Source organism: Hipposideros armiger, unplaced genomic scaffold (assembly GCF_001890085.2).
Source record: "Hipposideros armiger isolate ML-2016 unplaced genomic scaffold, ASM189008v1 scaffold_449, whole genome shotgun sequence".
NCBI classification, from domain to species: Eukaryota; Metazoa; Chordata; class Mammalia; order Chiroptera; family Hipposideridae; genus Hipposideros; species Hipposideros armiger.
In genome coordinates, this window is record NW_017731799.1 from 1314319 (window position 1) to 1340872 (window position 26554).

At 40.9% G+C, this 26554-nt stretch overlaps 1 protein-coding gene across 5 annotated transcripts in view; it reads right to left on the bottom strand.

Annotated features, from left to right (window-relative positions):
* The window catches only part of MYLIP (myosin regulatory light chain interacting protein), a 32899-nt gene extending 6811 nt beyond the window's left edge, over window positions 1-26088 (bottom strand). For 2 of the 5 annotated variants that reach the window (XR_002126569.1, XR_002126567.1), the window contains exons 1-8: window positions 25760-26088; window positions 24455-24645; window positions 13600-13785; window positions 12227-12424; window positions 11535-11699; window positions 10180-10600; window positions 8308-8755; window positions 5515-5639 (exon numbers count right to left, since the gene is read on the bottom strand). Coding sequence is in view for 1 of the 5 variants with exons in the window: in XM_019665735.1 (XP_019521280.1) it covers window positions 8666-8755; window positions 10180-10600; window positions 11535-11699; window positions 12227-12424; window positions 13600-13785; window positions 24455-24645; window positions 25760-25846 (1338 nt within the window). In the remaining 4 variants the exon portion in view is untranslated. Of the gene's footprint in view, window positions 1-5514; window positions 5640-7224; window positions 8756-10179; window positions 10601-11534; window positions 11700-12226; window positions 12425-13599; window positions 13786-24454; window positions 24646-25759 lie in introns of those variants that run through there. The other 3 variants (XR_002126570.1, XR_002126568.1, XM_019665735.1) reach the window with 3 other exon arrangements.
* Window positions 26089-26554: the final 466 nt, after the last annotated feature.

Sequence of the window (26554 nt, forward strand, 5' to 3'; positions counted from 1 at the left end):
CATATTTCTGTGCTTCAAGGCCTCATCTATAAATGAGGCCAAAAAGAATACCTACTTCACAGGCATGTTATGAGGATGAAATGAGTTAATTCCTATAAAGCCAATAGAACAGCTTAGCTTCTAGGGCGGGACTTTCATTAACACCCGTGCTATGAGACAGTTACCAAAGATTCTTAAGTGCTGTTATAAAACAAAATTCAATTAAGTAAATGTGAAGGCTTAATTGGCGTTATTCAATGATTCACGAATTAGGCAGCATCCAATCTAGCAAACAGAAAGGAAGTCCGAGGAACTGTACAGAATGGGAGGCTTTTATATGCAAAAGGGGCAGGAAAAAGAAAGTTTCCAGTGAAGGGTGGATTATTTTAAGCAAGGTCACCCTGCTTTGGGGAAGAGGGGGATGGGTTTATCAGGCAGATTACCTCACTAGTGCTGACCAGATAATTCCAGATTGACTGGTGTAAATTCTAGTTTGCTGATGTAGGGCTCAGCACAAATGACTCCATTTTGAGGCTCTTCTTTCTTTTTTAACAGTACTGTGTGTAAATTTAGGTTAAAAAACAGAGGGGAGATGGGAAGCATGGCCTCTTCTCAAAAGGAAAAAGAGCTTTCAAACATAGGAGTGATACGAAGAATTTTGGAAAAGCTTTCTAGAATCAATTACTGAAATGGGGTGAGGCTCATGGTTCCCACAAAATGGAGTGTAGGGGTGTATACCTTATACTATCTCCTGCAAGAGGAGGAAAGTAGGAGAGGAGACACTCAGCAAGATTTATAATTCTGTTCTAAGCTGACTTTTCTAGTATAATTGGTTCATTTGCTTTTGGTAGTGCTTATATAATAACTAAAACCCAGGTAAGTCGCGGGTATACATTTATAGGGACTTGGGCTTGAACAGATAACCTGAGTGCCATTCGAGAACACTCTGCCTCGCTCTAGGGCTGTCATACATGCCCCCCACCCCACCTCCTCACCCCCAACCTGGAGAAGCTTAGATAGGAGGCTTTGCCCCTCTTTCTCTCTCCTCTACCTCCTAACTCTCTCATACATACCCTCTCCTGGCCTGTATCAGCAACAGCCTCCAGTTTTGAACACAAAGGACGTTTGTTGCATGCAATCATTTTAGAAAGCTGGATTATTTCCATTGTAAATAATCATGAAATTGGAAGTGAAAGAGAATGGTAATTCCACATCTGAAGCTACAAAAAGGCCGTGATTCATTTTTGGTCTCTTTATTAAGAAGCCTCGTCTCGGTTAGATAATTTGCAGCAAAGTTTTACCCTGGAGCAAGTTTCCTCAGTCATGTTAAATTCATGGGGAAAATCCTCCTAGGATTTAGAACTGAAAAATAGATAGCTTTAATAACAGAACCGCTGATGTAAAGAGCAGGGAAAAGAGGCATGTTCTAACCATTTAGGGAAAAAATGGGTAAGCTATTACTAATAAGCTCTGCTATATTTTTATCTTACCGTTTTCTTCATCTGAAGGAATACTGAGACGAGCTTTTAAATTATGAATGATTATCTGACAGCTCCCATCTCTAGGGAAAGTTATTAGCAAGGGTTTTATTTTGCTATTAACTTTACTCAAAACTCAGAGGACACACGCTTACCAGAGCCCAGAGGAAGACATAAAATCTGCAGACAAGAGTGCCATGAGCAGAATTTCCGAGCCCAGCTACTTCGATTCCGTCATGACCTAAGTGGCCACTGACCTTCTTATCAAGTGGAGCTGGGGTAGAGATGGACAGGGCCTATGGCACCCTCCTGAATTTGGCCCCAACCTAACTTCCCATTTTCATCTCTCAGCATTCCACCCTAACCCATCCCACCATATGCCCTGTATTCATTATGCCAAACTGTCCACTGGTCCTAAATATGCCACCTTTTGAACACTCTCCTTCTGCCCACCTTTCCTATCTGGGTAAGCTTCAACTTGTCTTTTTAGACTCATCTCCGATGTGACTTGCTTCCAGAGAACTTTCCAACCCCAAGCAAAGCTAATGGCATCTTCTGCTCTTCCATAGTACCCAGTACCCGCTTCATTGCGGAGTTGAGTAGCCTGGAATATTAGTTTAGCGTCAACTTCCCTGGCAATCCAGAGAGGGCAGGAACTCCATCTTGGATATCTGTACCCTCTAGCCCAGCAGCAAAATGGGACACTTCGAGCTGGAAAATGTTGTTTGGGGCTGTCTTGTGCATTGTAGGGTGTTTAACATCATCCCTGGCCCCTATGCACTAAATGACAATAACACCCCACCCTCAATGTGAGTTAAAAACTGTCTCCAGACTTTGCCCCACACCTCCTGGGGAAGGAAACTGCCCCTGGTTGAGAACCACTGCTCTAACCCTGCCAGAGAGCCTGATATGTACAAGGTGCTTAATAAATATTTGCTGGTTAATAAATCAATGTCCAACTTAATGAATAAAAACCGAGTGAAACAACAGATGAAGAAAGACCTCACAGTACCTCTCACACACTCATCAAATCAAACTTAAAACCTTCATACCAGCAGTCAAGTCTCTCTATGAACTGGCTCTACTTTCTGTGTTTTCTCTCATACACTTTGCTCCTCATCTGTGGGCTCTTCATGTTCTCATGCTTTGTTTTCTCCCCTCCAATCCAAACCCTGTACTTATCTACTTCAGAAAGCCTTCCTCAATTCACCCAATCCACAGAGATCTCCTTACTTCACATTCCCTAAATATTTATGAATAGGGTTTATGATGGAAAATGACACGAATACATATATACATATATACTATATATGGTATTACCTGGAATGTATATGTAATACATGTATCTACAGAGGGTGCCAAAAAATGTACACACATTTTAAGAAAGGAAACCTGTATTAAAATTGTAATAATATTGGGCTGTCGGAATAGTCATGATGTATTTTTTTCTGTTTTCGTTGCAAAAATGCACCATGACTTTTCCGACAACCCAATATATACCAAAAACAAAAGATGAATACAAGTCACGTTTGACTTCTGCAATTACAAGAGGTGATCAAAGTGGTTACCATCAGTGTCCAGACACTTCTGATTACGCGAACTACTGCTTGAGCAACATTGACCCAAGCGTCCACTTGTATACATTTTTTTGGCTCCCCCGTATATACCCACACACATACGTATATACATAGCTTTTGACCTTAGAACTACTTTTTTGTTTCACAAACTTGTATAGGAATTCTTCTCAATTAGAAGAATCACTCCTTGATATAAGGCTTACTCACACCTTCCAGTTTTTTCTTCCCCTTACCATCAGCACAAGCTTTATGAACAACAGATGTTTAGCTTTAGTTTGAAGTGAATTTTTTCTTTAAGCCAAGAGGCAGTTGTGTTAAATCTGTGTCATGTGTGTGATCCTGACATAGTTTTGTTTTTAAAAAACCACAGGGCTAACTCTTTCATACCTTGCAGTTTTTAAACAAATTCATTTCAAGGAGATTCTGCAAATATGAATAAAAGTAACTTGCAATGTTTTAGGATTTCTTTGAGAAGGCACTAAATATTAAGCAATGAGAAAGACAGAAATGGTTGCCTTTGGACTTAAATTGAGTGTGGTCAAATGCCATCTAGGCATCTTTTTCCATTGCTTGGTAAAACTACATTAAAAACTTTGGCCTTCCTGGCTGACTCAGCTCTCTCAGCACCCAAGTATCCTTTGCACCCCTCCTTCTTCAGGCATACTTAGAAGGGCTCATACATGCCCTTTCCTCATGCTTGTGTTTGGAAATTTGCCCAAATTTCTGTTCTGCAGGGTATTTCTTTCTCAAGTTTTTCTTGGAAGAGTTCATATTTTACCCAAGAGGAGTCACCTAAGGCCTTCTGATTCTCAGTGCCCAATGGCAAAGGTAAGAAGACAACCCCCAGAATTTACCAGCATTGCATTGCATTTGAATTCCCATCTGTGGCGGGATACAGAGTAGCCATATTTGGATGGGGTAGGGTGGGAAAAAACATTCATTCCTAGCTTTAGCACTAATTTTCATAACCTTTAATAAAAAGATGAAAGAATGCTTTGTTCAAGCCTCATAAACTGTGCCTTTAGGCAGAACAGCCTCTTGAGGCTTCAGTGTCTCTTGAGTTCCAAAGGTTCAGGCTCTTCATTTATTCCTCTCTGCTATACCTTTTTTTTTTTTTTATTTAGACTTGCTGAAGACAAGAAATTATATGGCTAGTTTCTAGTGTCCCCTATTGTCAGGGTAGGTTATAGCATCTTTTTTTTCCCCCCAGCTGAGCCATCCTGCTACCTGTTGGCAGCTCAGCGGCTGCTCAGCTCGGGCTGGACTCGAACCGCTGTTGCTCAGAGTCTGCTACACCTTTTGACTCACCCCCTCCATGGCTCTCTCGTCTATGCCCATCCATGCCCTCCCACTGAAACTACAAAAGCCCAATTCTTCTTATGGCCCTGATTCCTTTTATGGCACCATCTTGATTTACTCCGCCTCACCACCCAAAGCATGTTGGCCCCCATTTATTGCTTCCACATCCTTGTCACACATGTGTACTCAGCTCACTATAACCTGGCATCCTTGTAGTGCCCTCACTTCTCATAACGCACTCACTTTCTTAGAACCTAGGACCTCCTAATAGTGCCACGTCTTATGGCCCTTTCTTGATATTCCAACTGTTTGACTCTGCTACAGTCTCTGACATAGCTGATCTGCCCACTTGAAGTGGTATCCTGACTTCAATTTCTTGATTTTTCTTATCCCTTTGTTTGGTCTTTCTCAAGACTCCTTGATAACCTCACAACCCACTGTAGATGTAGGTCATTTCAGGGTTCCATCCTTCAGCTTTATTCTTTCCCCTCTTTAATACTCTCCTATAGATGACTTCTTATATTGTTATGTCTTCAAATAGCAATTAAATGTGACAGTCACCAAATGCTTCTCTTTACTTTTATCCTCTGGAAGTTCCAAAACGTTTTCATCTGACTCCAGGTTTGCCTGTTACCATGTATCTCAAATGCATGGTGGCCAAAACCACATTCAATTTCCTTCCAATTCCCATGGCTTGCTCCTCTTTGTCTCTCTGTTAAAGGCTACCTATTCCAAGCTAGAAACAGAATTTTTATATGACTTGTCTCACGGATGGTACTTCTGAAGTCTTTTGATCTCATTCTTTTCATGTTGATAGATGATTAAAATTGAGTTCCCTGTGTCTGTTCTCTACCTGCTCTCGTGTCTATCCTTTCCTGTGGTAGGAATCCTCTGTGCAAGAACCAGATCTGAGTGCCTCTCTCCTGTCCCAAAAGTCCCTTCAGTAGTGGAGAATCAAGTCCAAGGTAAACCTGAAATTCAAAGTCCCCCACGACTGTAGTTCTAGCCATGTTTCTTCACAGCTTAATTTCTTATCACTTCATTGACAGCAGGGGATGATGGTCCAGCCCCACCAAGCTGCATTCTAGCCCTGCATGTGCCATATGCTTTTTTTTCTACCTGGTAAAATCCAACTAGAATGTCAGGGCTCAGCTCAAAGTTCCTGTGTGAAGCACCCTTACCTTTGGTCCGTAATCCAAAATTAATCCCCGTGTTTTCTGCCTCCATCGCACTTTCCTTAGAGTTCCATTAAACCACCTTGAAATATGATTTTCATGTTAGTCTCTGAGCTTGAGGAGTCCATGGTCTAGTGGGGAGAACAATGTTATTTTATCAATTCTTTGGCCTGTCATCCATCCATCCATCCATCTATCCAGTTAGCATTTTGAGACTAACACACTTAAGACATTCTCTAGTGCTAATATTCTATGATTTTGAATATCACTTAACTTCTCCATATAGAGAGAACAGTGTATTTTACAGGCTAAGTACATGATAAAGGTATCCTGTATCATTCATGTCTTAATCATTGTTAAATTTCCAATACTCAGTAACTTAGTGACTTCAATAAATTTGTTGAATGAACAAATGAGGTAATTCCTAGAAATTGATGGAAGATTGACTTGGGTATAGGAATATAGTCACACATGACATGACGCTTTGGTTAATGATGGACAACATATATGATGGTGGTCCTACAAGTTTCTAATGGAGCTGAAAATTTCCTATTGTCCAGTGACATCATAGCCATTGTAATATCAGAGCGGCTATGCTATTTTTAAAATAAATTTAGTGTCACTTAAGTGGACAGTGTTTATGAAATCTATAGTAGTGCACAGTAATGTCATAGGCATTCACATTCAGTCAGTCACCACTTACTGACACACCCAAAGCAACTTCCAGTCCTGTAAGCTCTGTTCTTGTTATGTGTCCGGTGCAGGTGTACCTTTTTTTATCTTTTATACTGTACTTTTACTGTACCTTTTTTGTTTAGATTTATTTAGATGCACAAATACTTACCATTCTGTTACAAGTGCCTAGAGTCTTCAGTACAGTAACATGCTGTACAGGGTTGTAGCCTACAAGCAATAGTCTATACCATACAGCCAAGGTGTGTAGTAGGCTGTACCATCTAGGTTTGTGTCAGTGCACTCTATGATATTCCCACAACAAAACTGCCTAACGACACATTTCTTAGAACGCATTCCTGTCGTTAAGCAACACATAACTGTAATTAGAAAACAAATCTCCGTCTCTTAATTATTTAAAAATTATTTTCTTGAAATAATTGTACTTGTACTAAAGTGGATTTTCATAGCAGTTGAAATGACTTCCTTCAACTGCTACAGGTAATTATCAGTTACATGTATTATGTGCAGTGCTCTCTCCTCCACACAGCATTTCCTGAACAACACAAATTAGCACACAGTGGCATGCTTAGAGCAGTCAGGTCCTAGCAGCAGAAGGTGAGTTGTCCTATCAAATAGAGTTCTGGGGTCTGTAGCCTGAGATCATTGCTGCTGGGACCTAGACAGCTGCTCACCTCTTCTGACCAGGCAATTAATAGCAGCAGTGTCTGCGTTTAATTATTTTCCAACTTTGCCATTCCTCTTCTTTCTCCAATCCCTTCCAGTCCTTTCTCTATTTTTTACTTTTCATCTGGTTATATATATTACCCTATTTTCACCTACTTTCTAATTGTATAACCAGAAAACATAGAAGAGTGAATAAGTCAATGAATGTTCTCCTCCGTTAGGGTCAATACCTTAAACATTTTCAGATTTTCCAAATAGGGCCAAATCAGATACCAACTATGATGTTATAAATGCTCTTTTCTTTTAAATGAATTAAACTAGCTTAAATAACAATAACTGTCATGATACAAACACCCGTGTTTGCTTTAAAGTCTTTATTATCCTGAATATAAAAGACAAAAGTCCTCTTGGATATAACAGAGTTCTTTATGTGGAAACATTACTTTTTTACAAGTGAAAAAATAAATACCTCTTGGAATAAAGGCTTATATGCTAATATGTGCCATAAAAAAGTAGAGTTCTAATATCTGACAAAATGTCTGTGCAAAGAAACAAATGCGTAAGCACGTTACTGCTACATTAAGGCAACATGAAAAGGATACTCAGAAACCTCAGGAAAGTGACAGTGTAGCTTCTAGCTTTACCTTAGCTAGTATTGCACCCAATAAGGTCATCTAGGTTTCCGGACGTCCTAGAAACCCACCAGCTGACCAGCGTCCAAAATGCCCAAGTGGGAGTGGAAAACATGATTAAAAATACAGAAACAAAAAACCTGAAACCCCTCTAAGACATATAGAGGGGGACGACAAAAAGTTAATACTTAAGCATTTACAAAAAAAAAAAAAAAAGCATACAACAGCTAGATACCTATAATAAGGCTGTAAAACGCTTGATGGCTCAAGCAAAAGAAACCCCACTGGGTGAAGCTGGAGTCGAGTGCTTGGGAGAACTGAAGCAGCACCCTCCTGGGGACACCACGAAGCTTCATCTCAGTGAGCAACACTCTCCCCTCCCCTCAAAATATGCTCCCTTTTCAATCTTAAAATAAAATATTCCACCAACTCAAGAGGCACAAGGAGTGCTGACTACTCTGCAGAAATCTTTTAACCAAATGGGTAGCATTTTATAACCGAAAGGCTTGGGTGTCAGGAGAGGGGTAGGGAAAAGGAACAGGAGGCTGCCCACGCCGAGCTGTCTGTTTTCCACTAGCCAGACTGGTTTAAATCTAATGACATTGTGGTCAACTTTTTTTTTAAAAAGTCACAGAATTGATTTTAAATCTGTTTGCCTTCAGAAATGACATAAAACGATGACTAAGAAAAATGTTCCTATTAAAAATGTTCAGAGCTCTGTGACCATACCAAAAAACAAACAAACAAACAAAACCCAAGTAAATTCTTAAAACCAATTCTTGCAAAATTGGCTACAAATAGAACTTACCTTGGGATACATTAAGGAAACTTACAACATCACTGCTTAAAAGGTACCCATTTTTTGGCTATGTTGCCACTTAACTGACATTGGAGATTTTACTTATTCCTTTACTTGATCATAAAAAGAATGGAAAGTCTGAGGAATATATCTGTGTCCCGAGGTCTTCCTGGTCCCCACCACGGGAGCGGCTGATGGCATGTGTTGGTGGTGAGAAGTATCGTCTTCTTTTTATTCTTCCTTTGTCTTTTGCAAGCATTGCATGGCAGATGGGTGTTGGAGTATTTATTTTTCTCCACAATCTATCATTTCATAGTTTATAATAGTGCAGTTATGAAAACGACCTGTCCAGTAAGTGCACGACAGATCAGATGACAGTTAGATTGAGAAGACTGGTGTGGGTTGGAAGATAGACGTGCTGCACGTGTTCCACCCGTGACCGGCAGACTGGACATAACTGGAAGAGAAGCCAACAACACCTGTGAGGACACCTTTGAGGATCTGTGTCTTCAGTGTTCACCCGTGGTTCCCATTAATCCCATTTTCTAAATAAGTTGTGGTCGTAATTATTTCTAGCTTTTACTTGGTAGAGATCTTTGGTTTCTAACTGGTTTGAAAGTTTATACTTTAAAAGGAATTAAAAATGAATAATACTATGAAGTATAAGCTGTAAAGAAGTTAATTATGTTTTTTATCAAACTTTTAACAAGGCACAATGGGTAAACTGATTCCCAAAGACATCCTGCTGCACAATGAGGCTGTGGTCCCTACATGGGGGGGCACCTCTCAGGCAGCGCTGCAGGAGGCCCTTCTAGAGACTGCGCTGGCTCAGCTAGCTGACTCAGGCCAGCATCACAGGGTCGATGCCATGTGGTCAGCGGGTATGGCTCTGCTCCTACAGTCACAGGTCACAGCTCCACATCCCTGGCTGGCTTCTCAACCAGCACGTCCCTTCTGTAGCCACAAGGGGAGGGAGCCTTAGGCATGAGGGTCAAATTATGTGGGCAGAAAAACCCAAACCCATGACCACCACTCTGGGGAAATGACTTGTCATAGCAGCATGATCTACTCTTAGGAAGGACGTAGGCATCCTGGCTCATTACATAGCCCTGAAAATAGCTCTGAAATTAGCACTTTCTGAAGGACCAGATGTTATTCAGGGCTAGTTTTACATGAAACCATAGTGAAATTTAGCCAACAGTTCTGGGAAATGAAAATAAATTAAAAAAAAATAGGAGGAAATGTAAGGTGCAAGAATGGAAAAAAATACTATAGGTGAGTTGTTTTTATTTTTTTGTATTAATATTAAAATTAGTTTGACTTGCTAAGAGCCAATCCAAGGGGCCCCTAGAGGCATACAGAGTAATAAAAGGAAGTTAATCACAAATAATTGCAAAATAAACAGTCTACCCATGGATAACTGAGAGTTAACTATAACCCAAAGCCCCAAGTATTCTTTCCCAAATATTTTAAGGCAATAATAAAGACCATCCTCATAAGTGTCAGCAAAGGGGAAGTAACATGAAGTGGAAGAGGAGGCCGTGGACCAGCCCTCGGCAGGCCTGATTCTACTCTCCCGCTCAGGCACTAACTAGGTGCATTACCTTGTAAATCTGAGCCTTGTTTCCAGCACTTGAAAAAAAGTCTATGGTTTAGAGTAATTACATTGTTGAAAATAGTGTTCTAATCCAAAGTGTTTCCACAGAACAATAGGCAATACCTTTCACGTCACCAAACACAAAGACCCTCTCCAGGGGGAGGGGACGCTCTTGGTTTGTGCGCTAGTCAGCCAGCACTGGCTTGGAGCAGGCACTCACTCACTGTGATCTGGAGGGTAAGTGAGGCTGCCAGGGAGAAGCAGGCCAGCTGACACCCCCTCACCTGGAGCTGGGCAGCGCAGCCCTCACAGCACACAGTGTGGCCGCAAGGACAGAAGGCCGAGTTGATCTCCATCTCGCAGCACACCATGCACAGCATGGCTTCCTTTAGCTTGCGCAGCTTCTCCTGGAGCACTCTGGTCTGCTGGCAGCTGAGGCCCTCACAGCTATTGCAATTCAGGCTGCTCTCGGAGGACTTCAGAGGCGAGTTGGGAGGGCTGTGGTCGCTTCTTGAGACGAGGTCTACCACGCCGGCATTGTACAGAGCCCTCCTGGCGTGGTCATACACCTCCTTCGAGGTTCTCTTAATGTCGAAGACATACTTCTTCCCGAGGTTAATGTTTTCATTCAGAAACAGAGATGCCAAGTGGCCCTTCAGGTCTCGGCTATACTGCATCATGACGGCACTGGTCACAGTGTCACACCTGCAGGGAGAGAGTGAAAGCCACCTCAGTACTGACAAGCCTGGCACTGCTGTGATTCAGGCGGTCAAACGCAGACATGAATACGAATATTCGTGTCAGCAGACATTTAATGTTCTTATTTGCAAGCTTGAAAGCAAATTCTTCCAGTTTTATACATGTTAAAGATTTCAGTGATTCTACCTCTGATAAAGCAGCTCTAAATGTAGGGGACAGTGAATGTGTCCCTCCACCTGCAGGGATGTGAGCTATAGTCCAAAGCAACTGGTGGCAAGAAAAAGGATATTTTTCTTTGAAGTCTTGGCTTCATGTAAACATGTTCTACAAATTTTCCATCCTGCTCCACAATTTGTGCGTCTATTTTATTTTTTTAAGATTTAATTGGCTTTATTCAGCGGTTCTAGCCTTGTGTGTCTATTTTAACATTAAAAAGGTTCAGACTGCCTGCCAATTAAATTTCTTAGTTTTAATAGTCCCAATATTTGAGTGAAACCACAACTCTATTTTAAAGCATCTTCTGACATAAGAGTATCAAATTGTTATTAAAAAGTCCTGATGATGTAGTGAGGATTCAGGATAGCAGCTCTCCCAGAAAAGAAAGACCACTCAGGTCATGCCACTGAGAAAGGGCAAAAGGCGAAACCACCCTGAGTTGTCTCGGAAGCGGAGGTGCTGTGAGGAGGTAGGGAAGAGCTAAGCAGGGGAAGGTGTCTGTGCAGCTCATATACACACACTTTCTGTGCGAAAAGCTGGACAACGTTGATAAGAACTCTATTGCTACGGCAGAAATGAAATGATCAAAAGCAGCTGATTTCTTATATTCTGTACAGGATTCATTGACCCAACAATACCAGTGACTGTAGGAACCTCACTGTCACCTGAAAACCTCGGAGCTGTAGACAGATGGTAAGGTTACGGGGTAAATAGCAGTACGTGCCTGTAGAAAGCATGCGTCTCTGTGATTGCCCGGTAGAGCCCGCTGGCTGCCCTGGTGCTGATCATCTTAAACAAGAGCACGATGCTGTTCCCAGACTCCTTGGTGACGGTCAAGTACACATTCTTTCCTGACTGCGTGGCCATCTGCACTACGGGGTAAGCTATCCTGAAAGATGGGAAGAGAAAAGTGAGCAAGTCCAGGAGGAGAGGCTGTCACCGTGCATGCGCCTTGTAGGATTCTCATGTGCTCATGACTCAGCAGGAAATCACGCTCAGCCTGGGGCTATCATTTAAGCATTTTGCTCCCCAGTTATAATGGCATATTGGAAGGCAGCTGTGAGTCAGTGGAGAGAAGTGTTGGAGCAAGTTTTAAGTGTGTATGTGTGTTTGTGTTTGTGTGTGTGTGTGTGTGTGTGTGTGTGTGTGTGTGTGTGTAGGTGAAGATGAGATTTTTATAGCAGTGAACTTATTTGAAAAATATTAAGTCTGCCACATCAATACACTTGAGTTAATATTTTAAAAAATAATCAACAGTTATCAAAGCCTGAATAAAATGAATGTATGTAACAAAATGAAAGTTTTATTCCTAAAGGATGACTGTATAATAAGTCCCGCTCCATTTTCTATTTTCACGATCAAGGCTACAGAAGTATACACATATTTAGGTCTGAAAAAATGTAAAACGTGGGTTACCTATTAATTGGGCTGAAGTCATCTTTACAGATTGAGATTCCTTCAGGCCCAACCCCAATGAGGAGTCGCTGCCCTTCGCTGTCCCGCACAGAATGCCATTCTATGCCATAGTTTTCCATTGCAGACACAATCTGCAAAACTTGGTACTCAGCCGAAGCCTGACTGGTCCCCTCCAACTCCTTATGCTTTGCGACAATGCTGCAGGACGCCAAAAAGAGAGAGAGGTGGACAAAGAGATTAACTCGTGCAGCCATCAGAGATTAGTCGGTATCATTTTCACTAGCGAATTATACTGACACTGTCATTTATGAATTATAAGAACTTAAAGCTATACATTATATTGATGTTGCATTTATTTAGCAAATTTACTGTAAAATACTGTGAAGACACCATTTAAGATCCTGACTATTAAATATTCAGTAGTAAAAACTAATGGAAATATTGGAAGAGGGTGATTTGGAAGAATTATGGAAAATCTCTAAAACTACACGTAAGTAATTTCTATGAAAAAATGCAGGAGTTATTTTATCTATTGTGGCAGATAGCCTCTAAAAGGGTCCTTCAAGATCCCACCTCCTGGTGCTCTCACCCTTGATGTCTTTCACTGGAGTGTGGGCTGGATGAATAACTTGCTTCTAATGAACAGAATATGGCAGGAGTGATGGGGTGTCACTCACTTCTGAAATTAAGTCAGAAAAAGACTTTGACTTCCATCTCGGTGTTCTCTCTTGCTCTGACTTAGATGGTTTGTCCTGGGTGAAGCCAGCTACCACGTAACGAGACAGCTTCACAGAAAGGCCCATGTGGTGAGGGAACAAGGCCTGCCGAAAAGCCACAGAAGTCAGCCTGGAAGCAGTCCCTTCCTCAGTGGAACCTTTGGCTGAGACTGAACTCTACCAACAGCTTGACAGCGGCCTCAATGAGCGATCCTGAGAACCCAGCAAGCCAGGGCCAGATTCCTGACCCACAGAACTGGGAGATGTTTGTTGTTTTAAGCCACTAAGTTTTGGGGTACCCCGTTGCTGACGAATCCACAACTAAGACACCTATGTTAGATCTCTTGGTTTAATCCTTAATGGGATGAAGAAAATCCAGGATACATGATAGACTTTTTATTTTAGGAGATCTGCCTTCTTAAAAGGTTAGAGATTTTAAAATTCCTATTATATAGCATTTCATGTAAGGGCATTTATTTGTGTGGATTATGTGTTATGTTTGTAAGTTTCTCAAAGAAAAGGCTAAGAATCTTTTGAAAATCACTGGTTGAATGGAGTAATGGCCTAGTCCTCATCTCACAAATGATCTCTATATACCACAGATTCATTTTCTTCTGGGAATTCTTTCAAATTTGCTCGATCTATGGGTATAAACACCTGTTCAAGGCGGCACTGGTGAGCTCCTTTGCACACAGCTCCTCGTAGCTGTACTTGGCAGTGTTCTGATTGTAGTCTCCAAACTTGGTCTGGGCCAGGAGGGCGCTGAGCTCCATTGCCTGCTCTGGGGAGCACTGGAGGTGGCCAGCCAGGAGGGCCTCCTTGATATGCAAGAAAAAGATATGCCTGCAAAGCAATGCACGATTGAGGTTATGCTGGGAACTCACTTGATATCAAACTCAGCCTGTTTAGTATTTTCACAATCCCTTTTAAGTTAGCAAAACAGAACAATTTTAAAAGCCACCTCAAAAATGCTTGCATCACAGAACCTTTTCTATCATGAATATACAGGCAAAACAAGTCTAAAGATTAAGTTTCTCTGGAATGAAAACTGTAACCCAAACAAAACAAATCTAAGACAAATTCAGTAACATTCAAGTTACAAAATCTGAAATAATTATACACAAGTTTCTGCATTATAATTTTTAAAAGAAATAACCCTAATCAGAAAACTTTATCTTGACATGGAATTGCTATCTTAAGGTCCTCACCTTTATTCAAATGACCCCCAAATTTCCAGTCTTAGCCCCAAATTCTCTCCTAGGAATCATATTCAAATGCCCCAATGCCTATAGACTTCTCTGCTTGGATGTTTTCAGTGTCTCAATTTTAGTTCATTCAAAACCAAACTCACTGTCTTCCTTCCCAAACTCACTTTTTCTCCCAGTGAAAAACAGTCTCATTTGTTATTTTTCCCAGACTCACTTTTGACTCCATCTTATTTCCACCTACTTTCCATCTCTGAAAACTCTTTAAATCCATTCTTCCTTTTACCTCCTCTGCCCTACTGGCATCTCTACTGCCAGAAAATTTACAATATCCTCTAAGCTGATTTGTCTTCCAGACTGTGCTGGTCCATTTTCCAGTTGCTTGCTTGCTTCCGGTATGCTCTTGCCATTTCTCTGCCCAAAATCCTTCAAGGGATCCCAGTGTTCCCAAGAAAGCACGCTGTCAGTATGAACCAGGCTTCTCCACTCTCTGACCCCCTGTCTGTCATTCTGCTAGCCACCATGCCCCAAGAAAGGAACAATTCCTCTTCCTGGAAAAACCAAGCACACTCATGCCCCTGTGGCTGGTCTCGCTGCTCCCTCAGTCCTAAAGGCGATTCTTTCTGCCCCTCATTTAGCTGCCATTCCATCTATATCACATGCAAACTATTTATTCCTCTGTTATGGTACTGGACTTCTAACTTAAGTGCATCTACTATCAGAGGACTCCATCAATGTAAATAAAACTGTATCGTGTTTGCAATTAGCTTACATCCATTCCCATCTGAGTTTCATTCCATTTGACCTGTCCTAACTGCATACAATACTGTATTCTACATTTACTACACGATATGTCATACTCAGACACTCCTGGGAAACTTCAAATATTGTTGCCTGCCAATCCGTATTGTCCAAGATTCTCAAGAAAGCATCTACACGGCCATAGGTCAGCCTAGGTTACAGAATTTGTCTCTGGCAAATGAGTAGGTGTAACCTTACTTTGATGATTTGTTATCAAACATGCTTAAATGCCACAATATTCCTTCCATTAACAAATGAACTATGGCCAATGGTGAAGCTCTGAACGAGGCTGAAACAGAGCTCCTAAGTTCTGCTCTCCACTTCAGCTGGACACCGTTACGCCAGTCCTCAACACTGCTTTTATTATGGACTAGTCTGTGTTTGACATTCCAGGTACAGGGGACAACATGAACAATATAAGAAAAGCAAGAGAAAAGTGAGACTAGAAATATAAGGACGGACTCTACTGAGAATCTCAAAATGTCAGGCTGACAACAGCCATTCATTTTCCTTTAAGAACTGTTTAAATTTAATGTTTTCGTGCATGCTATAATGATAAAATGTTTAAAATTATCAGGCTCTGCCAAATACTGAAGTTTTTTTATTCCAAGCCCCCATGAAGAAATCACAGTAAGCATGCACAATAGCAATGAAAGAAGATAAGAATGGTTTTTATTAACCAAACATCTGCCAGTCTTTAAAGTATTTCTGACATACTGCTAAACTAAGAAGGGGGTCCCTGACTAAGGCAAAGAAACAGCCACGAAAATAATTTGTTTTAAAATAGCTATCTGAGGCCTGAGGCCTAGCATTTCCATTGATCTTGGTGTTACAACACTGCTTCAGCCCTCAAAATGCTTTTTAGATGACCATTCAGTAAACTTCCCCCTAGTTAACATACCTCTGTCTCTGTATTCATCAGGGGGCCATGTTAGTAGTGAAAATCTGAATATATGTTTATTGGGTCGTAGGCAAAGTCATGACGCATTTTTGCACTGAAAACCATAGAAAAATACATCATGACGACCCAATACATCAAAGGAGAAATTATATGCTGAAGGATGGTAAGAGTGTCACCACAAACTAAGTCTTCTCAATTTAATCACTGCTTATGTGAAAGTGCCTTTTAAGTTATTTCCCAAGTATTAAGTGAGAGACTAGTTTCTGCTTTATTAAAGAGTAAGTACAGCTTGCAAAAGAGTTTCAAAATCGATCCAATTTCTTTTTCCAGACTATTCACGCCTACTTCTGGTGAGACAGCTGCCAAAACCAAAGGCAAACAGCAGCAGTAACAAAATACTAACAGGTGGTCAGCAGCCCAAGAGCCATGAGGATCCATGCTGATCCTTTCCCGGCATGTAGGTCAGAGTTAAAAAGGGGATGGGGCACAACTGGCCTTTTCTACATACTCCACATTCTAGGCTGGACTGCAATCAATACCCTGTGAACAGAACCTTCCTCCTTACTGGTGACATAAACTTTGATAGGGCCCTTCCTGCATTTTTCAGTTTCATGGATATAAAGCAATCTTTTCATTTCAAGTCAACAAATATTTGCTGTGCACTGCCCCTCTGCCAAGCCCTACCCAGGATGAACACGTCTGACTGCCCCTTTACAGATGAAACTGACAGCCTTTTAGTGTGAAGGAACATATCCTGTCAAAATAACTCTGGACACAAACTGGCTTTTGGGTGACCAGCTTATGCTCTCCAGAACAGCACAATAGAGCAGTGACAGCAAACAAAGGTCACCAGCTGTGACGAGCCATCAGCAGACTCTATTTAATGTGCTCTTTCCAAGGGAGAGGATGGCAGAGCACAGATACACATTTCCAACAAGGAATCTAGTGATGGCTCAATAGTTAAGGATGGATTCAAATCAAGTATTTTCTCCTATTATTTTCTCTTGAACCATCTGGCTTATAACTGTCTGGCTCACGGATTTTGCCCCCTCCTTTTTTTTTTGTGGGTGAAAGGTTACTAATAATATCAAAAATAAGCAGATGTGGTCAAAGAAATTATGCCTGCAGTGAATTTTTTTTTTTAACTAAAGATCAAAAGTAGTTGACATATCTAATTTAATTTAGATTACATGCTAGAATCACAAACAGAATGAAAGCCTTTGGGAAAAATACTATTTTGTCTTCAGCGAATGTCTGTGGATATGTCTTACAGACAGACATAAGCTCAGTGCATTTCTAAACATTCTCCTGTTTACCTCCTGAAATTCATGATTCTTCAAGTTTTACCCAGTTACTAAGAAAACAGATATTTTCAATATAGGGATCACATTTTGGCACCCCAAATGAAACATTCTGGCTAACTCATACCTTCGCTTCATGGGTACAAATGAATTCACACTTACTGTAGCATTATGGAAGTTTTTTTTTTAATGGAATGAATATAAGGATATGCCAAATTTTAATTTTAAAAAGAGTTGAGTCACATATTCTTAATATATTTTTGTTCCGCTTTCCTAAAAATTAATTCCTTTCCATAGCTTTAAGGAATTAAGTCATTTATCTTTTAAGAATTGTAATCAGAGAATTCTCCTCTACACACTGGCTTGTCTCATAAAGAAATTATATAATAATCAAAGCAGAACTTTCTGCAAACCACTTGGGAGTTATCTATCTGCTCATCACTAATAGGTATTCTCAATTACTGCCCTCCAGGTATCTTCCCCGTTATATCATTTTTAAAAAGTTTTTGTGACACAAATGTAAGATAACTATATCCACATGCACTATTAAACTCAAAATTTAAGTAACTTAAAGCATCTTTAAAATGGCTAAGTAGCAATTTTAAAAAGTGTTCCAGTCCCAATATTGACAGTATTTCTCCCCCAAAAGACTGGCTGAACCTGGCCATCAGTTAGTAATGGCTGGTGTGTCCCTCCCCTAGTTAGACCCCCTACCCCCCACGAGATCATGAGTATGTCTGCCTCAGTCCAATGAGTCACTTAACCATGTCAGTTTATTTTAAACCAAACTCTGACTGCCAAGTTATATTTAAAAACTATCAAATCAAAACAGAATTGCTGTAAGAGTTTTTTGTTTTGCATCTTAAATTCCAGGGAAACAAAAATCAATTCAAGATGGATCATAGGCCTACACGTAAAAACTATAAACATAATGCTTTTAAAACAAAACACAAGAGCGTATCCTCATGATATGGGGGTAAGCAAAGGTTTCTCAGGATGCAGTCAGCAAAAATTGTAAAAAAAAAAAAAAAGTGGATCAAATTAAAATCAAAATTAAAAACTACTCATCAAAAGGCATCAAGAAAACAGGTAAGCCACAGGAAAAAATACAGTACTTACAAAATATATATCTGAATTGGTATATGTAAAGAATTTGTACAGCTCAAAAATAAAGGCAACAACTGAATAAAAGTGGGTAAATTACTTGACTAGATAATTCACAAAAGAAGATATACAAACAGCCAATAAGCACATGAACGAATATTTAACATTATTAATCAGTAGAAACATACAAATTAAAACCTCAGTGCGCTATCACTACACACCCACCAGAAGGCTGGCAGGGATGTGAAGAAACTGGACTGGCATCCATTCTTGGTGGGAGTACAGATGGTACACGTGTTTTGGGAAAAGTCTGGCAGTTACTGATAAAACTAAGTGACTACCTCCTCTCCGACCCAGCTATTCCAGTCTTAGGTATTTATTCAAGAGAAATGAAAACACATACCTACCAAAAACATGTACGTGAATATTCATAGCAGCTTTATTCATAATAGTTGGAAAACAGGTGTTCATTAATAACAGTATGGATAAACAGCCAGTAGTACATTCATACAATGGATACTATCCAGCAATTAACAGGAACAAGCCGTTGATATACTTATATATGGTACGATGGACCTCAGAAAATTTTATGATGACCAAAAAAAGGCAGGCACACAAAAGTGTTTGCATGTCATGATTCTATCTACATGAAGCAGAATAGGCATAACTAATCTATACTGGAAAAACATACAACTCAGTATAGTAGGGTGGGTGGGGGTGCAGAAGCAGGGTGGGGACTGACTGCAGAAGAGCATGAGAGGACTTTCTGGAGTGGTGCTAATATTCTAAATTTTGATAAGGGTTTTGTTTAAACAGTCACATCCAAGAGCCAGCCAAGTGGCTCAGTTGGTTAAGAGCTCACTCAAGAGCGCGAGCTCTGAGCAACAGGGTCGCCGGTTTGATTCCCACACATGGGCGCGAGCTGAGCTGCTGTTGAGCTGCAGCTGAGCTGCCAACAGGTGGCAGGATGGCTCAGCTAAAAACATTTAAAAATAAACAAAATAAACAATCACATCCATTTGTCAAAACCCATTAAATGGTATAATCAGAATTTATGCATTTCATCATATATAAATTTTATTTAAAAAGAAAAGAACTACAGGCAAATATTGAGTTCTAATTAATGATATACATACTGAAGTATTTAGGGGGAAGTGTACTTACACACAACTTGTTTTGAAAAGCATCAAAAAGTTAGATTAATAGATGTGTAAAGGGGTCAATAAATGAATAAATATAGTTAACTGTTAATAGTAGAATCTAGGGGGGAGTATTAGGTGTTCACTGTAAAATTCTTCAACCTATCTGTGTATTTGAAAATTTTAATAAGAGGTTGAGAAAATAATACTAGTGAAAATCTCTTAGGGTCCAGGTTCATAATTCAAATGAATAGCTATACCTAAAATGAACCATCAAATCTACACTTTATGGTAGGCCTGTCCACAGCCAATTACCAAGCCAGGTCTCCATTCAGGCTTAAGGAAATCCTTCTCAAAGCCCCAAATGCAAAATGGGAATCACTGATAAATGTGCTCTTCCTCAGGCTCCAAAGCAGTTAAAAGAGATGGAGGTGGGGGGAGGGGGGGACATTCCCAACTTCAAAAGTGATTACAATCCACACCAAAAGAATACTATTACTTGGAAGCATAAAATCTGCGCTTTTGAAAAGTATGATTACTCACAGTGGATACCTGTCCTAGGCAAACAACAACCCAGGCAAACCTGTAATTTAACCATGTTAACTACAATCTCTTCCTCAACAATCCAGTTGAGCGGGGAGTGCTATTAGGTCCAGGAGAGGTCTGTGACCAGGCTGCAGTGGGACACGACTAGAGAATAAATGTACCTGGTGCCCCTGGAGCTGTGCACCACTGCTCATCCTGAGTCTGACCCTAAGTGTCATGGAAATATTTAAATTTATTTAAAAAGTACATGGTCAAGATTAAAAGTTCATCTTTATTACATAAAAACCGATTCCTCAATATTCTTTCGAGATTTCATACCAATATATAAGTGTCACAAATTTGAAAATAGACTGAACATGCCCAGATGGGAGAAGACCCAGGCTAAAATAAACATACAATAACACAAACATCCTATATGCTAAGCCAAAAGAAAAAACTTAACAAATTAGAATTCAGAAATTTAATCAATACTTTATGTGGCAATAATCTATGAGTCTGTTTTTATCGTTTTTACTTGCCAGGAGCCTATTTTGTGTTTGGGAATATAAAAAAAAAAAATAATAACACAATAAACAAATGACCTGGGATAGGGTGGCCTGGGCTAGGGATGGGAGCAAAAGAATGCTAAGCACTGAGAAAATTCTTAACAGAATAATCACTACAAAACATTTTTTAATGGTGAGATTTCTTTTAGTCTCAAACTTTTCATTTTATAGATGCAAACTGGCAAACATTTCAATATCTGAAAAAAATGAATATCATCAGTATCAGTTTACCTGTTTTTTTATTTATTTCCAAGTACTTAACTCATCGATTCAATGAATATTTATGCACCAGGCCCCACCAGGCACTTGCTAGACTCTGGAGATACAATGTGGATCAGCTCCCTGTTTCATGGAATTTATAGATTATTAGGGTAGCTGACAATGATCAAATTGTCGCATCTGTAAAGGCAGTGTTACACGCTCATTACATGCTACAAAAGAAAGCTACACAATGTCTTGGGGCAGTTTTGTCTCCTGAGCAGGCCTAGGGGTGACTTTCCTGAGGAGTGGTGACAGAGCTGAGGTGTGAAGGACTCCGGGGTCAAACTCATCATTCATTTGATGCTCACATCATTCAAACCTTGGTGAGATCCAACGCTCAGGATTATAGCATTTCCACAAACATTTAGTTCTGGACTCACCAACCCCTTGTATTGGGGTTGTTTTCTGAGAAAGAGAATTCTGGTGTTGGTGGGTCTTAACCTAAACAGGAGTGCCCCTAGCAAAAAGACCACAGAGCTCTGCCAAAATGTGGCAAAGTCAGGAGAAACAGAAAGATTTTATTGGCAGTGGATGGTATAATTACCACCTCTGAAGATGAGGCTTATAATTCTCAAACCAGTTTTGAAAATGTTGACCAAAATCTGGTCTGAATTGCTGTGAATAACCGAGAGCCTTTGAAAGGCAAGAATTCCGAAGATTACTATTTAGGGTCTCTGCCCAAAATACATTAGTTTCACTTTTAGTTTTAATTCATAGCATGGCAAACATCTGCTGAAAATACCTGCTGTCTCCATCTCTGAACTGTGCCAGTTGAATCTAAACAAGACTCTGGTTACTTTCCAGACCTCCATTCAAGAGCAAACATAATAATCTGGGTGAAGAACCAAATTTAAAATTAGGCCAAATCAGAAACCAGATTAACTCTACCTACCAATCTAAGTAGACACTTGATATGTTTTTTCTGTCTTCAGAGAAATATATTTAGGAAAACTTAGAGGAAAATCATATAGAGAGGAGACAGAAGCAAAGAAAAAAAAATCTATTGCTATAGGAGATTCTAGAGATAATCTCATCCTGGGCTTTCAACTGAGATGAAGAAAGAGCTGGCTCAGTCTATTAGGAGTCTGCATACACTGGTAGTTGGTGGCAGAGCCAGACCTAGAACCTTTGGCCTTGACCCCAGTACTCTATTACAAACAGGCCTTCCTGCTCCTGTCATTGGCACAGCAGCCTCCCTAATTCAACGCAAATGAATATATTAACTGGCTCCAGTTAGGCCCTCTCTACTGTGAGCAGGCTACTTAATTGCCCACAAAGGACAACTCAGCCAGGACATTTCAGCACCATTTAATAAACTGTCCAGATACTTTTCAGTACACTAAATGTACCCTTATGACTTGACTTAGAGACAGTAAACAATCACCTCTCATAATTGCTCTGGTAAAGCCGAGTTGACTCACTAAATAAACAGATCTATTTTATTTTCATGTCATTTTATATAAATATTTTATAATGAATAATTAAACATCAAAAGGTTTAGCAACTAGCTTTATCTTGAACACTAACATTGGGGGAAATAGTATTTTTGTTCTACAGTATCATGCACATAAAAACAATGCTAATTGTGACTAAACTGGACTTACTACAACTTCTGATCCTAATTAAAAGGTACAAATGCTAATGACAAATCACTTTATGTGGTTATTAAGGCAAAGTGCTATATAAATTTTAAGTGACATTTTCTTAAAATTCTGTATTTCAGACAACCCTACAAAAACAAATAAAATTCTCCAATATTTTAAAAGCAAGTCAAAAGCTTAGATCACACTAATTTTTCAATAAGATTTCAAAAGGATCTAAAAATCAATTAAAATTACCTAGTCTAACTAGATATGTGCATTCTTGGAGTGCTATTAGGCATGAATCTCAAGAGTCAAAGTCAATTGAGTCAATAAAGTAGGAAATTTGATTCCAATTCTAATTCATAAAATGTCTCTATTTCTTGCATGAATAAAGTGGATTTGATAATAATTATTAACTCAATTATAAGAAAGTACAAGACCATCTAGTAAATTTTTAAAGTCTGTAAGCATTCACTATACAAATGTATTATACAATTATAACTGCAACCATTGTTTAAATGATGTATTCATTCTTCTAAGCTTCTACAGATTTAAAAAATGTTTGTGTCATCAAAATAGATTTGCATCTGGAGGCCCTGAAATGACTGCAAAATCATGATAAAAGTACACAATGAAAATTCCAATATATTGTGACATTTTGTGTGTGTGTGTGTGTGTGTGTGTGTATAAAATACTCCCTTACTTGAGTGCTAGTTATCACACAGAAGTGCAAAGTAAAAGCTTTCACAAATCAGCTTTAAGTAAAAAAACCAAAACCCCAACCCTTTCTGATTAATACAGACAGCTAAAATATCCTTCAACATGCAATCACTTTAATATTTTGCAAGACATTTTTAGCAGCACTAAGAATTCAATATGCCGGTTCCTTCAGAAACAAAACTGAACATTTCCCTCACTCTTTAAAGCTCATATGAGGCAAAGCAGAGATTTCAAATTCAAATGAATAGTATTTCAAAATATGTTTCTATTGATCCTTAGGTAAACAATCAAAAAAGATCATGGTAAAAACTCTTAAAGGTATTGCTTACTCATCATTACTCAAACTTTTCACATTCACATTTTTCATGTGCACGGCAAATTTCCAAGCCAAACGATTATGAAAAACATTAGAATTTAGACCCAAAGTTTGCTGTATTTAGAATTAGTTATTTTCCTTAATGCTTTTTTTTTTTTTACATGCCACTGTAAGATTTAGGTCTCTTGCATTTCAGCAATAAATATTAAAACACTGGTTTCCTAGTTTTCTAATCCTTGAGAAAAGTATCACTGTCAGCCCAGGGGAGAAAACGTTTTCGGTTTGAAAGAGAAAACCACCTCTCTAGTTGTCTACCACTACCAGTGGTTTTCTAAAGGAAAGAGATAAATTCAACAATCTAAACTCAACAATCATATATAACATATCTGTGCGATGGAGTCCGGTTACACTGTCCTTAAAAGAGTTCTTTAAGTTTTCCAGAAACTTAAAAACTTTTAAAATTCTGCATTAAGTTGGACAGAGCTCTTTGCTGCACATTGTAATTTGACACTAGGCCGAAGAAGTTGACCAAGTTTAGGAAACCCAAGAGGAACTGTTTCCTGCTTTCTGTTAGAGCAGTCTATAATGACCTATAGTAACACTGCTGAGAGGCAGAGGTTACTCTCGGGCATTAGATGCTGCTATCAGGAAGTCAACTGGGTCTTCCTTTTTCTTTCACTTTCTTTCTTTTTTCCTTCCTTCCTTCCTTCCTTCCTTCCTTCGTTCCTTCCTTCCTTCCTTCTTTCCTTCCTCCCTCCTTTCCTCCCTCCTTCCCTCTCCCCTGTCCCTCTCTGTTTCTCTGCCATTGTGGCACTAATCAAAAGTGTTTGTAATAATTCAACCCTGCTCTCCCATTGTCTATAAAGTCAAGATAAACCAGAGGTAGAGTTGGAAAATGTACCCCAAGCCAACTAGATAGGTCCCTCTTCACTCTGATAAAAGGGCTGTGCCATGGAAAAGTTCGAAATTATGAACCAACTCACTCTATCAAAACAAATTTGACTGTGAACATCTCTGGGAAGGTGCAATGACCCTTTCTAAATGGAACCAAAGGCCTATTTGACATTGGTTTATTTTAGCATCACTTTACCTAGTCTGCTCCTGTAAGATGAGATGAGGCTCCACGAAGAACTTGACTCTTAGTTTAAGGCGGTAAGGGGCTAGCCCATCCATCTGCTGGGAGATCCGGTTTCTCAGATTTAGCCATAAACTTTCACCTTTGCTACCCGTAAACTGCAGTCCAAAATAATCAACTTCTATAATTCCCAATCGCCTGCACACCTAAAACAAAAACGAATGCAGCATGGATGAGCAAACGGTCCATGTAGTCAAAGCAAACCCAAGGACTCCACTGGCTCTAAGATTCCTGCCTACTCTTTACAAAATTCAACAACAGTGTCACAGTTCGTTGTAAACTGGAAAAACAAAGATCTAAGGTCCTAGTGATGCTAAACTACTAGGCGAAGTATAGAGAGGCTTGTCCTTCCTTTAATCCCCAGGACACAGCCAATGGCAGTAGAGAAAAAGGAGTCGTCAAAAGCAGCCTTCCAAAAAGGCTGAGGAGGGGAATCTCAGGGAATTTTCCTCCTTATTCCAATCACCGAAATTCCCTCCACCAACACAATCGACACAGCTGATTTGGCAGCGTAGTATCTGGACAATTTTAACTATCTGCACTCCAGAAAAACGAACACATTGAGGAAACACGCCACAAGTGTCAGCTAAGCTTTGCGAGAGATTTTCCAAACATCTCAGGTCTAGGAGGTTTGAGGGCACAGCGTTTCACTTGAGATCAAATCTGCTGTCTGCCATACCACTATGCACTGTTTGAACCATTCTTCACTCTTAAAAGAAACGCGTGCTTCAAGACAACCGAGGAGCAGACGCCAAAACGGTCCTCTCGTCCCCGCAAATCGGGAGATGCAGGTGAACGGTCCATTTGAGAAGCAGCAAGAGACAAGGGCCCGGCTTGTCCGCCAAGAAGCCCGAGGGACCTGTGACCGCCTCCAACCACCTCATCCCGGGACGCAGGTGTCGCTGGCAGGCCCCGCGGCGACCCGACAGGCGGCTTCAAGCACACACCTGCGGCAGATGTTCTGGGCCGCCTTCTTCCGGGAAAGTGCCGGGCTGGGGGAGGGGGCGGAGGACAGGGTGGCCGGCCACTGCGCGCGTCCTCCGCGGTTCCCCACGCGCTCTGGGCGCGCCAGGATGGGGCCCATGCGCCCCACGCCCGCGGGGTAGGGGGCGCCGGCGGGGCGCCCGGGACGCGCTCTCCCCAGCCGCCGCCGCCGCAGCAGCAGCGCCGCCCGGCCCCTGGCAAGCGGTGCGTCCCAGGTGCACGGCGCCGCCGCGAGGCCCCTCGGCCTAGGGTCCCCGCCTGACCCTTCGTCCTCACCTGGTTGAGGCAGTCCTCACCGTTGGCTTTCGCCTCCACTTCCACCTCCATCAGCACCGCGTCCGGCCTCGTCACATAGCACAGCATGGCTGGGGCCGCCGCTGCCGCCACAGCCGCCTCCTCTTTGGTGTGAGCGGGGCTGCCGCCTCACCACCAATAAGACCCAGCCCGGGTCTCGGCAAGTCTGGCCCTCGGGGGGCTGCCGCCTTGCAGACCCTCGTCCTGCGCCCCGCGGCCGCCGCGCCTTCCTGCCACCCCCTTGCCAGCCCTCTAGCCCACCAGCTATCTGGGTTCCCACCGCGGCGCCGCACTCCAGCAGCCAGACTGCCTGCGCCGCGACAGAGGCTCCTCTGATATAGCAGCCCCGCCCCCTCCGGCTGGGGGCCCCGCCAATCACAGAGGCCCCGCCCCGCCTCCGCTGCCCCGCCGGCTAATAGAGGCGCCGGATCGGCCGCCGCCCCACCTCCCAAAGCCGGCTGCGNTTCAAAGCAAGTTGCATTTTAGCAACCTTATGAATAAATTTATATTAATGGAATCATTTTTTAAATAAACCTTTAATTTTAGAATAATTTACAAAGATAGTCCATATACCTTTCACCCAGTTTCCCCTGTTAACATCTTGCTTAACTGTAGTACATCTGTCAAAACTAAGAAATTGACATTGTACGTTACTATTACTATAATGGTGCAGTCTGCTATCACTGAATTGGTTTAATGTGAATAAGCTAATAAAGCTGATTATCAGGCCGTGTAAAAACTATACACGGTTTTTGAATTTCACCACCTTTTTCACTA